This window comes from Antechinus flavipes, chromosome 2 (genome assembly GCF_016432865.1).
Source record: "Antechinus flavipes isolate AdamAnt ecotype Samford, QLD, Australia chromosome 2, AdamAnt_v2, whole genome shotgun sequence".
Classification (NCBI taxonomy): Eukaryota; Metazoa; Chordata; class Mammalia; order Dasyuromorphia; family Dasyuridae; genus Antechinus; species Antechinus flavipes.
Window position 1 is genome coordinate 142180644 of NC_067399.1, and position 14831 is coordinate 142195474.

Consider the following 14831-nt stretch of genomic DNA (forward strand, 5'->3'; position numbering starts at 1 on the left):
GGATGATACTTGTAACTCATCACAACTTTCTTCTTATTATGGCAATTTGAAGGAGTAGATATAAACAGAGGGCACAGGTGTAGATTGAATATGAAGGGATAATATCTTTTTTAAAATGATGAAATTAAAGGGTGAGAAAGTAATGTTCTGGGAGAAAGGGAGAAATAAAATTATGTAAATTATCTAACATTTTAAAAGAGTCAAGACGAAGCTTTTACAATAGAGGGGAGGAGAGGAGTGAATGAACCTTTCATCAGAATTGGCTCAAAAAGAAAATAGCATACACACTCAATGTAGGTATAGAAATCTATCTTACACTGCAGGAAAATAGGAAAGGGAATGGGTTCAGGAAGGAGGGAGGGTGATAAAAGAGGATATATTGGGGGAGGAAGTAGTCAGTAGCAAAACATTTTTGAGGAGGGACAAGGTGAAAGGAAAGTGAGAATAAATGAAGGAAAATACAGTAATAATTGTTAAAAGAATTTTGAAGCAATTTTCTCTGATAAGGCCTCATTTCTCAAACATAGAAGAAGCTGAGTCAATTTATTAAAAAAAAAAAAAAAACAACAACAACCACCATGCCCCAATTGATAAATGATCAAAAGATATGATCTATGCCTAAAGAACTATAAATTCAGTGCATATACTTTGACCTAACAGCATTGCTAAGCATCAATACCAAAAGGAAAAAAAAAAATTTTTAAGGAAAATGACCTATATGTACAAAAAATATTTATGTCTTCTCAGGGCAAAAAAAAAAAAAATGGAAATTGAAGGGATGACCATTAATTGGGTAATGGCTGAATAAATTGTGGTATATGTTTGTGATGGAACATTATTATTCTATAGGAAATCATGAGCAGGATACACCCAGAAAAAAATCTAGAAAGTCCTCCATGAACTTAAGCAAAATGAAATGTATTGTATACAAAATAATAGCAATGTTCTGGGAGGACCAGCTGTAAAATGACTTGGCTATTCTCAGTAGTACAATGATCCATGACTACTCTGAAGAACTTATGATGAAAAATTCTATCTATATTCAGAAAAGAAATTGAATATGTCTGAATATAAATTGAAGCATTCTCTCTTTTTCCCTTCCATCTTCCCTCTCTTTAAACTTTATTTTTTCTTGAGGGTTTTTTTTCCATTAGTTTGGGAAATCTATGTTTTCTCTCACAATATGACTTTTATAGAAATGTTTCGCATAACTTTGCATGTGGTTTCTTAATTGGGGGTGGAGGATAAGGGAGATAACCTGGAACTTAAAGTTTTAAAAAATAAATGTAAAAAATTATTTTAAATGTAACTGGGGGGAAAATATTAAATTTTTTTAGAAAGAAAAAACTAAAAAGTTATTGTATTGCTTTTCATCCTTTGTAGTTCTATTGCAGTGACTCTGCAGGTAGCATAATTCCCTGGGATAGTTAAACTAAGAAGATGAATTACTGTAAATTATGATGAGCCTTATTTCCGATCAAAAGTCTTAGACTTTACAAACAAAATAACTTGAATTATAGGTAATGTGTTTAAAACTACATAAAGAGAAACATTTGCTGTGGCATATTCTTAACATACCCACATTCTCTTGCTTTATTATTTTTCAGCTGCTGTACTGAAATATGAGAATAATATCATGAACATCAGACAGTTTAACTTCTCTCCACACCCCTATTGGCTTCCAAACTTTATGGATGTCTTCACATGGTCTTTGCCTTTTGTTGGAGAGAAAGGTAGGATAAATATATTATCCAGACCTCCCTGTGCCTAAATCAGTGATTAAACACAAAGTAATATGTATTCATAGCCCTTGTTTCATTCAATTCAGTTCATTATTGAAAATTGGGGTTTTGGTTTTTTTGTTTATTTTCTTTGCTGTATATTCTAGGTATATCTAGTGTTTTGACTGATCCTTAGTTTTAATTGTAGTGGATTACATTTGATTTATTTGTAATAGCTATTTAAAGTAGCAAACTCCAAACTGATCAAGTAGCTAAAAGTAATAAAGTCTCTACATGTGCCTAACTGAACATGAGAATCAGTATACCTAGGTTCGGATATTCTATGCATTCCTCATGCGAACTGCATGATCTTGCAAATCATTTCCCTTTAACTTCAATTTTCTCATCTGTATAATTGGGATGACAATAGTAGTAATTACCAACATTTATGGAACACTTCTAAGTTTTCCAAAATATAATTCTTTTACAAAGTTGTTGTGATGAAATCTCAACTGTAAGATGCCATAAAAATGCAACAATATAATTACTCTTGTATTTTCAGAATTATATTATTGCATTTGATGTACCTATAAAACATAATCCTTTTGGCAAGTTTATTGTTAAATCAAATTTTTTTCTCTCTATGTAGATCAATGTAAGGTGTTCTGAAAAGTTAACTTATTAATTATTAAATGATTGGTAGACTCTTTGAGGAGATTATAATGGATCACAGGAGATATTTGGTTTTCATAATTTGGAGTATCTGTATGAGATATTTAATATTAGAGTTTATTTCATATTAAGTGTTTAATTTTTTTTTTCTTTTTTATCTCTTCTCATAGTCACCGAGATGCTGGTTAATATTCTCAACATATGCTCTGATGATGAGTTGATTTCAGATGGTGAGGAGACACTGGAAGGTAAACTTGGATTGTCTTTAATAAAAACCACATTGGGGGATATCATGCTGAGTGTTCTTGATATGATTCTGACAAAGTTAGCCCAGAATATTTAAGTACTTAGTATATGATAGTCAATCTTGTTTGAATTCACAATGAAGTTCAATAACAACTTATAGTATCTACATAAAGAGAAATGAGGAATTGCTTCATGTTGTAAGGAAGTGTGCTCCCCTTTATACAGAGAGAACAGAGGACCTGCTGTATATTATGAATGCTTTGAATTATTTTTCAGTAGTGGAGATAGATTGCATGAAGCTAGCCATATCCCTTCCAGAAGCATACATTTGTGCAGTTGGGCCAGCCTTAGGAGGGATCACAAAACTGAATTTTACATTGTGCAAAGCTAACTGATTCAACCTAGTTAGAAGGATTTTGATTTTGACTTTAATAGTTTGATGTTTCAACTAATTTAAGCAGACTAGTTGAGATTCCATTGTAAAAGTCCAGATTATTGTCTTTGCTGCTGCTTCTCACTACTACATTACTTTAAATTTGTGAATGTTAAGCTTATCTGCTCTTTTTTTCTCCTTATTTTAATGTTCTGTGATGTTAGAAAGCGTATTGAAGGATCTCATACCATTTACATAAAACTATAAAGTCAAAGTATATGTAACTAGGAAGTCTGAAATTTGCTATCCTACTCACATTACAAGAAAATGTCTCTTGTGAGCTGCTTGTCCCATTGCCCTTGTCACATTTCCTCTTGACTTTTTTTTCTCCCTCTCATGAAAACTTAAATTTCTCTTCTCATATTTCTATCTTCATTCCTTGTTTCTTGGTGTCTCTTCTCCCTGAAGATCACTACATTTCAAGCTATCAGAAAGGTACCCAACTAGAATGTGCTAATAGCTTTATACATGCTGCCTGTACCACTAGAACCCGTGGAATATTTTTTTTTTAAATAGTTGATAGCTGGATAATTGAAGCAGACTCTCCATCCTTTCTCATCTCTTTTTTATTTTAACATAAATGCTTTGTGTGTGTGAATCCTGCTATGATTCTTTAGGATATTGAAAGCTGCAGGGATGATATCATATTTCTGTTTCTGACTTCTGAATGTGGTAATCTGATGCATGCCTGGACCTTCAGTGCATGTTAGATCTGACGTTTGGCTTGTAATGCCTGAATTATTTCATGAACCTCGGATGACAAAAGACCATAAGGCCTTGCACTCTTTTTTTGTTTTGTTTTGTTTTTATGAGTTTTTTTTTTGGCTTCAAAAAGTATCTTACACACATTCTATACTTCTCCCACAATTCTGTATGAATAGTTGTCTGTAGTGTAAAAAGATTTCATCAGTTCACGTGTATGTGGGGATTAAAGAAATAAAGGCATTTCCACTAAGTTCAGGATAGCATACATTGTGTTTACATGCAGAAGAACCTGCTTGAATGATCACTTGCCATTTGGCAGGCACAATCCTGCATCTCGAGATGTCCATCAGCAATCAGGAGAACTTTGTTTCACCAAGTGTCTTTATGTTTTTGAGGTGTGTGCATATGTATGTAAATGTGTGTTACATTGTTTTATTATGTGTTATCCTTTGCCTGTTGAGATCCATCAAGAAAATCTTAACGTGAGACAGACCCATCCAGTTTTTCTTTCTTTTTTTGTCTCTCCTCTCTTTTTAAAAATCTCATCCTTTCCTGTTATTTTGTTTCTTGTTCTTTCAGATTCTGATTTCCTTAGCCCTCCCCAGGGTTTTATTCAAATAACTTGATTTCCTTTCTCTTTTTATTTTTAAATCTGTTTTAGTTAAAGCAGGATTCTTCACACTGACCTGTTTTGTTTTGTTTTGTTATTTTTGAAGCAATCTGTTGGCCCTCAAAAAAAAAGAAGAAAAAAAAATGGAGAACTTTTAACTTAATTGCTCTTTCTGTTCTCAGGAGCTGCATCACTTCGTAAGGAGATCATCAAAAATAAAATCAGGGCTATTGGAAAGATGGCACGAGTATTTTCAGTTCTTCGGTAAGACCTCAACTGTAATATATAACAGAAAGAGGGATTCAAATTTGACTAATAAATGCAAACAAATTGAGTTGGGCCATTTAATTTGTTTTTTACATTTTGAAAAGTAAAGTTTTCATTGCATTCATGGTTACAGTGGAAAGATATAATAGTATCCTCTTTCTCCTGTCTAACCCCCATATAATTGGCTTTGGAACTAGTATAGTATACCTACCATTTTTATTAGATTACCACAGTTCCTTTCCTGTAATTCTTATGGTTTCTGAAATAACAAATTAGATACTTCAATATATTTCTTTCCCACAATATAATTGCCATACAGTATAGTTGTCATATTTAATGAGATTTAGTTATGATTCTTCCAAGAACCTTAAAATGGAATTTTAATGTAATATAATATTCTCAAAATAATACCACAATAGGCTATGAATCTATGTTTCTTATTTTTTGGGACTGTTTTTCATGTGTGTGAAATTATATGAGTTTTTTTGGTTATTTCTTGGCTTTTGAAAACACAAAAACTGATGGTAGGGGTGATAAAATCTATTATACATATCATAGAAATCAATTTTAGAATTACCTTTTTTGAATTAGAAGTTAGTGTCAAAATAGGGTCCTTTTGTAGTCATCTCTTATGTAGATCAGATCCACTTGACTTCATATATTCAGCTAGCCCTAGAAGATAGAAATGAAGGAAGGGAAGAAATTGCTTCCTCTATTCCTTTTTAGTAAATGATGGAGTAGAAGAAATATTTCTCTCTTCAGTGCTGCCCTCAAGTTTTTGTTTGATGTGCTGAATAGGATATTCCCAAAAGTTAACCAAATGTTTTTATTCCTTTCTAGAGAAGAGAGGGAAAGTGTGCTGACTCTCAAAGGACTGACTCCTACAGGTACACTACCTCTGGGTGTCCTCTCAGGAGGAAAGCAGACCATTCAGTTAGGTGAGTGTAGAAGAAATAAGTGTCTCTTCCAGAAAGGATAGAATTCGTATTCCCAACCATTGCCATGTAAAATGAAAGCATCTCAACTTCTCAGCCTGGAAATTATAAGTCTTTTCCATAATCCTTTTCCTGATGTCTTACTGAAGAGTTTATTCATCTTCTAGCAACCAGATTCTTTTCTGTGGCCACTTTCCATAGTTTCAGTTCTATAGGTGTAGGAGGAAACCTCCTCTAAGTTGAGTTGCTTGTGAGGTCTTGGAATAAAAAGGTTTAAGACTTGGTACAAGTAAGAAAAAAATCTAGACTTAGAGAGAGAGGAAGAAGACTTCACCTACTATTATTGGATGTTTATGATAGACATGAGAACTGAGCCTTGGATGTAAATATTGCTGTTTGTTTTTACCCACTTTTAGTTTTATTCAAACTTTTCCATTTAAGGTTTATGTTAATTGCCTCCTATTTGCAATCCTCACCACAGAAGTTCCATTATAATGCGCTATTAGAAATTGGCCCTTTTATAACTATCTGAAAAAAAAATTTTTAATAAGAAATTGAATTATTCATCCTTAAATCTAATGGTAAACCATAACTTGGATATGCGAGTCTTTTTTTGAACATCTACTATATGCTTGTTTGATTTAAAAGTTGACTTAAAATGCCTAATAAAACTGTCTTTTTTCCTCTTAACAACTATACAATTTTTCATTAGATTTGTAAAATTTAGAGATTGAAGGGATTTTAGAGATGTAGATAAAAGCTAAGAAATTTTAAAACTTATTACCCTCTCTGTAAGTAGCTAACTAGAGTCTTTTTACTCTACCAGCATTTTTGTAAACTTTGATGTTACCAACTAGAGCTTGTCATTTTTATCATAGCCTAATCTGAGCAATTTTGAGCAAACTGCACTCTATTTTTAGCATATAACTTTATTTATCCTCTTTAATCAGAACAGCCCAATGTGATTCAGAGAGTGTGGGAAAAGATCACAGTAGAGGCCCATTTCCTATAATACCACTTCCACTTCCTAAGAAAAATAGGAAATTATAACTGTATTGAACTGCCAATGGGGAAAATGTTTTTAAACTTAAAGAGACCAGAGAAGCCAAAGCATTCCTATATTTAAGAGCTAAGATTTTAAAAGCTTGTGCCTGAGTGTTTTGGGCATTTTATATAAGCATTTAATAAATTTTGATAAATACCATGCATTTTATGGTATGGATTTTCACATTGCTTTAAAAAAGGAATATTTTTCCAGTTTCTCTTGTTTTATTGATTCTGAGGTCATTAAGTGCCATGTAATATGAATTACTTTCTTTTACTTTTCTTATATATATAGTAAATAAAAAGTACAATTTTTTTTTCATATGCTATATCCCCTTGAACATCCCAACAACAGTTTAGTGGTTCACAATTATTACTTCTTCCGTGAACCCTAGGCAGAGAAGTTTGTTAATTTTGAATTTTAAATTATCCCCCTTTTCTATCACAATGAAAGAGGAAAAGACTTTCTTGACAATTAGTCAGCCCTCTTACATAATGTGGGTTTGAAATGTGAGCTTCTACTGTACTTCATGTTCAGAGCATACCATGAAATTTACATCACCACCTGAACAGCCAGAGAAAATGGCTTCTGTTGGTAATTCACTAATTTTCTCTCAAATGCTGTTGGAGTGAGAAAAGAAAAGTCAGAGTTTCTGTAGATGACTTGATGCAGTCTTTCCTAGGCTTTGGGTTTAATAGAACTCTAGTTAGCAATAAGGAATCATTTTTCTTTTATTATTTGTTGAATTGGAACAAAGAGGTTCATTTAATTTCAAGTGAACTCTATACATTGAAGCATTTATGGTATTTATAGATAATTTCAAAATAATTTCACATTTACTCGACAGACATCAAGGCAAAAATACACAATTGTTCTTTCAAAAATGACCTTTGTTTTTTATTTCTTATAATTGGTGTTTCAAACCTAGTCACTTAATATAAGGACTGTTGATGATAAAGGTTTCCAAGAAGTTTAAAGTAGCTCAACTACTCAGTAATCCTTTCATTTCCTTTTCTAATTGGTCTTTATTATTGACAGGAAAGAATGGGATGGATAGGGATGGATGCATGGATGGATGCATGGATGGATGCATGGATGGATGGATGTTTGGGTGGATGGAACGAACCTGTGGTTTCAGTACTGGCAGCAGAACTGTCACCTCACTCACTCTTTTTCTGTCTTCATTTTTGCATGCCACTGCCCCTGCTGTCTTACAGCCACAATAGAAGCGGTAGAGGCACAGGAAGGTATGGCTAGAATCATCCAAGATCTGTCATCATTTGTTTGTCTTCTAATTTTAAAAAGCTGATTTGACATTTAAGATACTATCCTATTGCATCACCAGAACTGGAACAGTGAGAAAAGGAGCAGAAGCTTCTCTGGAAAAGCTTATAAAGTGAATCTTCTTTGGTGACATGTATTTATAGTAATTAAATATAATTCTCACAAAAAGATGAAGCCTCATTTGTCTCTTTATCAATAGTAATGTAATCAAAGAAGCTTGAGTGGCTGGACAACTGTTTCTGCAAGCGAAATTTCAAATAGTTTACTCCATGTCCCATCTATTATCCCCAAGGCCTTGTGTTTGATACTATTTGTCCTCTAAATGGCTTCTGGGAAATTCTTTTGCATCAACATATCTATGTGTCTCCAAGACTTTTAAGAGCAAAGACAAAATAAATAGAAAAAATGATTTTGATTGATTTCTCCAACATTCAAGCTAATCTATCTCACTTTCAAAGAAAAACTAAATTGAACTGGAAATGTATATAATTTTAGATAGTTTTTTTAATCCTTTAACTTGAATATTTTTGTTGAATTTATTAACTCAAATGATAACTTGTCTTGATGGTTAAAAGACTAAGAGGTTAAGTTAGAAATGGAGCTCCTACATACACTTCCATATGTAATTTTCTTTCTAATTTTTATAATACTTAAGTCAATAGAAATAAAAAGAAGCCATTTTGTTGGCTCTTAGTCATCTCATTTAACTTGCCAAAATTGTGTTTGGCTCTTTGTTGTGCAAGATAAAATAACCTTTCTGATCCAAAATTAGCTCTTCTCTCACCTTGTTTTGTCATGTATGGTGGTTTAAAGTAACCACCCTTTGTTTAACTTGTCCCTATGATTTTTTAAAGAACATTAAACGTGTTTGTTCCTACAAGCAACTCTTTCTCAAATATATTAGGGGCAAAAAAGTTTGCCAGCATTTCATCAACTTTGTGTTTACCGCTGACAATAAAGTTTTTAGAAAAATTGTTTTCACCAATTCACCTTTGGACTTTTAAAGATGCTTCTGATGAAGCAAATAAAATTGACACACTTCCTAGTGTCTTTTTCTCCTTTACCAGACCTGTACTTGGTAGTCCCTAATATGTTCTTTAGGAGAGTTTGGTGTGTGACCAAATTTTTGTTTTTAAATCCATCTACCCTCCATTTGTTGAAACTAAAATTATTATTCCTGTTCTTTCTAGCAATCCGAGGGTTTTCACCCCCTCACAAGATCCGAAGCTTTGAGGAAGCTCGGGGCCTGGACCGGATTAATGAGCGCATGCCCCCTCGAAGAGATAAACCATTCCCTGAGGGGCCAGTGGCAGTGCCAGCAAATATGGTGTCGAACACAAGCCGCTCAGGATCCAAGAGCAGCTCAGTGACCAAGGGCAGCTCATTGACCAAGGGCAGCTCATTGACCAAGGGCAGCACAGCTAAGAAAAGCCAGTAATGGCAGTAAGCAACTACTGTGGTACCATGAATGAATCCAAAACTTAAAAACATATTTTATTTATTTATTATTGGAAAACAAAAACAAACTGAAACCTGGAGACATGTTCATGATGCAGTCTGCATTCTGTAAGAAAGGTGACCATTTTGTAAATTTTTTTTAATTTATGTTCAATATAAAAAGTCCCGTCTTTTTTCTTTTTTTTTTCCTTTTTCTTTGTAAAAATTTTTAGAAATTGGTCTAATTGATAGTATACACATGAAGTATTGTGCTATAGGTAATGCCTGTCCATCATTCCCCAACCCTTTGTGTAAGAGGGCCTTTGGAAATCACAACCCTGAGTTTCTGATTTGAATAAGTCAGCTAGACCTCTCCATTTTTTGAAAAGAATATCTTTTATTTAAGTTCAGCTACTTTTTGCTAGGTGCATCTACTTCTTTAGACATCAGTATTGAAGGTCTGATAGATCGTGGTAAACTAAACCTGTTTCTCTGATTGTGAAAAATTTGATTGGGGTTTAACTTTAAAGTGGATAACTCCAATCCTAGGAATAGCTTAAGGTCCATAAGGTATATTTACCATAATGGCCTACTTTCTTCTGGACTCCAGTTCTTTTAATGTAATTCTGGGAGCAAAAAATCATCATCATTATCATATTAAAGGATTTTCTTAGGATTATTTATATAACTTGTCAATTGAAGAACTAGAGTGATTGGTTTAAGTCTTCCCTTTAAGATTTTGGGAGGGAGAAGTTTCTAGAAAATCTCATGTAGAGATCAGCTATCATTGAATAGACATCTGCTTCCATTTTCATGCTCCAAATGAGCTGCTATATTCCTTCAACAAAGAAATAGTATTTCTAAATGTTTTCTAAATGCCCTCTTCAAAACATTTTTACAACTAAAATCCTTTTCTCTATTCCATGAGTGTTCTTTTCTTCTCAGTCCTCCTTCCAGAGATTCTCCTTTGTTTGTTTTTAATATTTTCTACATTTCTGATTAAAACTGGGACAATGGAAATTGAATCTAGGGTTACAGGAAGCCCCTGTGAAATGTAAACTTGGATGAACAACTTTGGTTTGATGAATTTGAAAGAAAGAGGTTTTACCACACTCTGAATTGACCATTTGAATTATCTTTCATAACCCTTGATGAGTCAAACACTGTGTGATCATCATTAGACAGACAGCTTTTCCTGTCTGTCTTCTACTTGCAATAACTTTTGAGTTCACCATCACCTGGTAAATACATTTTAAAGGTCCTTTAAGTGTCTAATTTTGGTTGAGAATGGACTCTGGTATCTTGCTTTAATAGCTATTACCTGTCAGCCTTTGCTGGTTGATACATTCTCATCAATGCTTAAAAAATGAAAATTTCAGAAATTCCATTGATTCACATGTTGAGGCAGGGTCACCTCAACATTGATGCAAATATCTTATACAATAATTACATATGTTGGCAGTTTTGAGGATTTCAAGGGTAAGTGGGAGATTACAAAGAAACCCCTTACTTTCACTAGGAAATATCCTGTTTTCCCCTAATATTTGTACTGATTATATCCCATTTTCTCCTTTATAACAATCAAAAGATCATCAGGGTGTATTTGATGATTTAATACCATGGCATGGATTTCTCTGATGGTGTAAAGATGATAGAAGTAGTCTAAAAAGGGAGATAAAAGGTCTCTTTGTTGTCTCTGGATTAGAATTTTGTAAAGGAATTGGGGAAGGACATTTGAAAGCAATATCTTTTTTATATCCTTTGAGGAAGTTGATCAACTGGACAATCCTCATACCTTTTTTCACAATATTGGAAAGGATCACTGTCTTTGGGAGAGCTCAACTAATAAAGTTGCAAAGTACAATGAGAGATTATATGTATTTGAAAATGAAAATCATTCACCCTTCCTCTCTTATTCATTAGGAGCATAACCATGGGAAACTCACCCCACAGAGGGCCTTAAGTCTTTGGGTAATAATTACTACAAATACTGCACTTGTCTCTTTTGAAGAGGCTACCATGAATTGGGAGTCATTCTTTTGCCAACTGTCATGGATAGGACATAGTACTGATCTCAGTTATCTGATTTATTTACTGGTTAACAACAATGTAAACAAGAAAAAGATCTGAGTGAGTTCTTTAGCTCTTTTAGAGGTTATAGTGGCTCTTGAATGAAGAGAGCTGGGAATTTGATAGAATATTGAAGTTAATTTCTTTTGGTGTCTACTTTGAAGACTCTAGAGCAGAGCCATGATGAAATTGGGGGTTGAGTTTCTTTTTTCTGTAAAGTAAGGATCTTAGATAATTCATGTGCTGATACATGCAATTTTCACTTTTAACCATAACAGATTGGTAGACCTACTAACTTGAAGAAATTTTCAGTGAATAGGATTTTCTCTTCACTTCATATTTCACTCAGGATAATCCATTTTAAACATTTAAAGTTTCCATCTAACAAATTCCCAAACAGACCAAATGATTTTCTGCTTTAATTTTCACATTCTGTCAGCTTAATTTTTGAGTTAGTATTTAAATAATCCAGAAAACAATCCATCACTCTCCTCAAGGTGGTGGCATTGCTCTTCTGTGACTATAACAAGAAAGCTTTTTTAACAGGTTCTAGAAGAGGTGAACAGATTTCCCTGTGACTTCTCTAGAAGAAATGCTATTAACTCTACTTCTCTAGGTAGGCAAGATCTCCTTTCTTTGTGTGCTTTTAGAAGTGAAATATCATAGGAATCAAATTCACCTTTTGGTTCTATTCACAGTCTATGAAAGATCAAGTTTGAAATAAATAGATAATTTTTTCCCAATATTTTATTTTATTTATATGTAAAGATAGTTTTCAACATTAATTTTTGTAAGATTTTGAGTTTCAAATTTTTTCTCCCTCTTTCCCTTACCTCACCCTTCCCCAAGACAGCAAGCAATCTGATACAGGTTGTATTTTAAACATATTTCTATATTAGTCACATTGTGAAACAGAAAAAAACACGAGGAAAAAAAAAAAGTGAAAATAGAATGCTTTGATCCACATTCAGTCTCCATAGTTCTCCCTTGGATAGGGATGGCATTTTCCATCCCAAGTCCAAATGGACAATTTTTAACAGAAAAATAACCTATCTTTTTAAAAAAACATTCGATTTTTGATCTTTGGTGATAAGGCAGAGGGTGCAATTACTTTTTTTAAAAAACAATTTTATACTAGGATAAGAACAGCCTAATTTTTTCTAAAAATGTGAAAAAGATGACAGGTATTCTTCCAGGTGGACACATAAGACAACTCCTGAGACAGTGGTAATTGTATTGACCAAAAGGGGGAAAGGTGTCAGATGTTTATGGCTGTTAGGCTTCAGAAGCCTGGCATCAATGATTATCAGTGTTTTCCATAACTCCCATATAGACATTACACATATTTGGTTTGTTTTCATCATGAGCCATACTGTCACAGTGTGTCTCTCTAGCTTGAATAGTCTTAATTCTCAAAGTTAACATCCCAGTATTTTTCAAGATGGAGAAAGAAAGGCACTTGTTTTGGCTAATGTCTCTATATCTCTAAGAAGGAGACTTTTTAAATAGCAGTATAATTTTGAGATCTATCCACTTTGGAAGTGCCCTTCCCATCTCCCTCTTATTTAATTGAGTTAAAAAAAAAATCCACTAAGACTACAGCTACTGTAGCTCAGAAGATTAGTGAACCTCAAAAGATTGTAACAAAAAATATAAACTTCAGTTTAGTTTAGAGGTGAGTATATATCCATCTAATGATTATTACCTATCAGTCTCTCTCTCTCTCTGAGAGTATAGTATATTTGGAATCTGTCTCTCTGACCATCTTTATTGTAAGCAAAATTATAGCTTATATCCAAGATTTCTGACTATATATTATTTAGACTTTTTAAGTATTAATCATCCACGTGGACAGGAGAAAGAACCATATCATTATGTAGGATTTAAGTGGGTACTAGATAGCAAACTTGTTTTGGAAGAAAAGGCGTTCACTAAGAAGACATCATTTGAATGCTGGTACTGATTGTGCTGCCCAGAGCAAGCGCAAGGCTTTATGTCTCTCAACAGCCTGGACAAAGAAGATTATTTGTTAGATTCGGTTGCGAATGGTTCTGAGGTTCCCTCCTTCAAATCCTCAGGATGTCTTCTTAACATTAGCGATTCATTTATACCGACACACAGCCTTACTATTGTCAACAAATGGCACTCTGAAGTCTGTTCCTGTCCCTCTCAGAATTCCCTAAACCTGTCTTTCTGCATGTTACAGCAAAGTGCATGTAATAAGAAGGGAGCTTGCAATGGGCTTGGGGAACAAAGGTAAATTTTTATCTTCTACTAGAGAACTTTTACACTGATGCCATCCCGAACACCCTTCTCATTCTTTCTCCAAGCACTATGATCAGCAGGGATTTTTCAGCCAGCTCTATCCCAAGAGGATCCAGAATTTACCTGCTTAAAAGTAGTTTTTTAAGGTTCTCCTGAATGATGAATTACATGCCTGTTCCTTGGAGATTGCCTCCTTTTTCCTGTTTTTGTTATATTAATGACAGTGATGGAAAATGTTATTTATTGGCAGAAATATTTAATGACTTTTTGTGAATGAGGAATGGATTTGTTAGAACTGTCTTGCTGTAAATTGGAAGACTTAAAGAGAAAAAAAGAGACAAAAAAATTCCCATCTTTAAGATTAAACAACTTCACCGGCTTCTGGCGTCTTTTTTTTTTTTTTTTTTTTTTTTTTTTAAATCCCATGGTGCAGGCACTGAAATTTGGTTTCTTACTCAATTTATCATTCAGGAAGTTGGGGGGAAAAAAAAAAAAAAAGCCCAAGCTTTGAAGTCTGAAAAGCTGATCTAGTGACCTTGCCAAGAAATTCCCATGCCCAGAGGGTTCGGCAGTGGTCATGCATCAGAAATGCCTGAGGCTTTGCAAGGTTTCCCAGCTGTTCCACAGTGACTTCTCAGGTCCGTTTTTCTTCACCTGGCTCAGTATTTATAAACTGCTCTGACTCTAACAGGACCCTTTTCTCTTCCTTTGGCCTGAAATAATTCCACCCCCTCCCTCCACCTCGGGGTGACATTACCTACATGTGCATTTTGATGGGCTTTCACCAGCAGAGGTCACTATTATAAAAGCATCCTGGGCCTCAGGCTCTTCTGACAATGCTGAAAAGGATTCTGAGATTTAACAATTAATGAAAAACTGAATGTGTAGGTTCTTGGGAATGGATGTTTAAAGTAACCATATTTCAGATATGCCAATGCTCATCTCCTCCTCCTGGAAAGGAACCAGGAAAGAGATGCACCTTAACTGCTCTGAAGAGGTGAATTTCCTCTGAAAAATAAAAAGAGGGTTGTCATTGTGGCAAGCATAGTGTCCCCTGAGTAAAACAGAAGGAGATACAGGGACTGGGTTATTGATCAGGGGCTTTCGTGGTGGCTGCCATATTAAGGATGGCATTACCTGG

At 34.1% G+C, this 14831-nt stretch overlaps 1 protein-coding gene across 2 annotated transcripts in view; it reads left to right on the top strand.

Annotated features, from left to right (window-relative positions):
* Positions 1-14069, top strand: part of PPP3CC (protein phosphatase 3 catalytic subunit gamma) — a 123101-nt gene extending 109032 nt beyond the window's left edge. Inside the window, exons 9-14 of one of the 2 annotated variants that reach the window (XM_051975702.1) lie at positions 1608-1733; positions 2564-2641; positions 4570-4651; positions 5495-5592; positions 7852-7881; positions 9109-14069. In XM_051975702.1, coding sequence (XP_051831662.1) covers positions 1608-1733; positions 2564-2641; positions 4570-4651; positions 5495-5592; positions 7852-7881; positions 9109-9356 — 662 coding nt within the window. In that variant the 3' untranslated portion in view covers positions 9357-14069. The remainder of the gene's footprint in view (positions 1-1607; positions 1734-2563; positions 2642-4569; positions 4652-5494; positions 5593-7851; positions 7882-9108) is intronic. The other variant, XM_051975703.1, reaches the window with a different exon arrangement.
* The last annotated feature ends 762 nt before the right edge of the window (positions 14070-14831 follow it).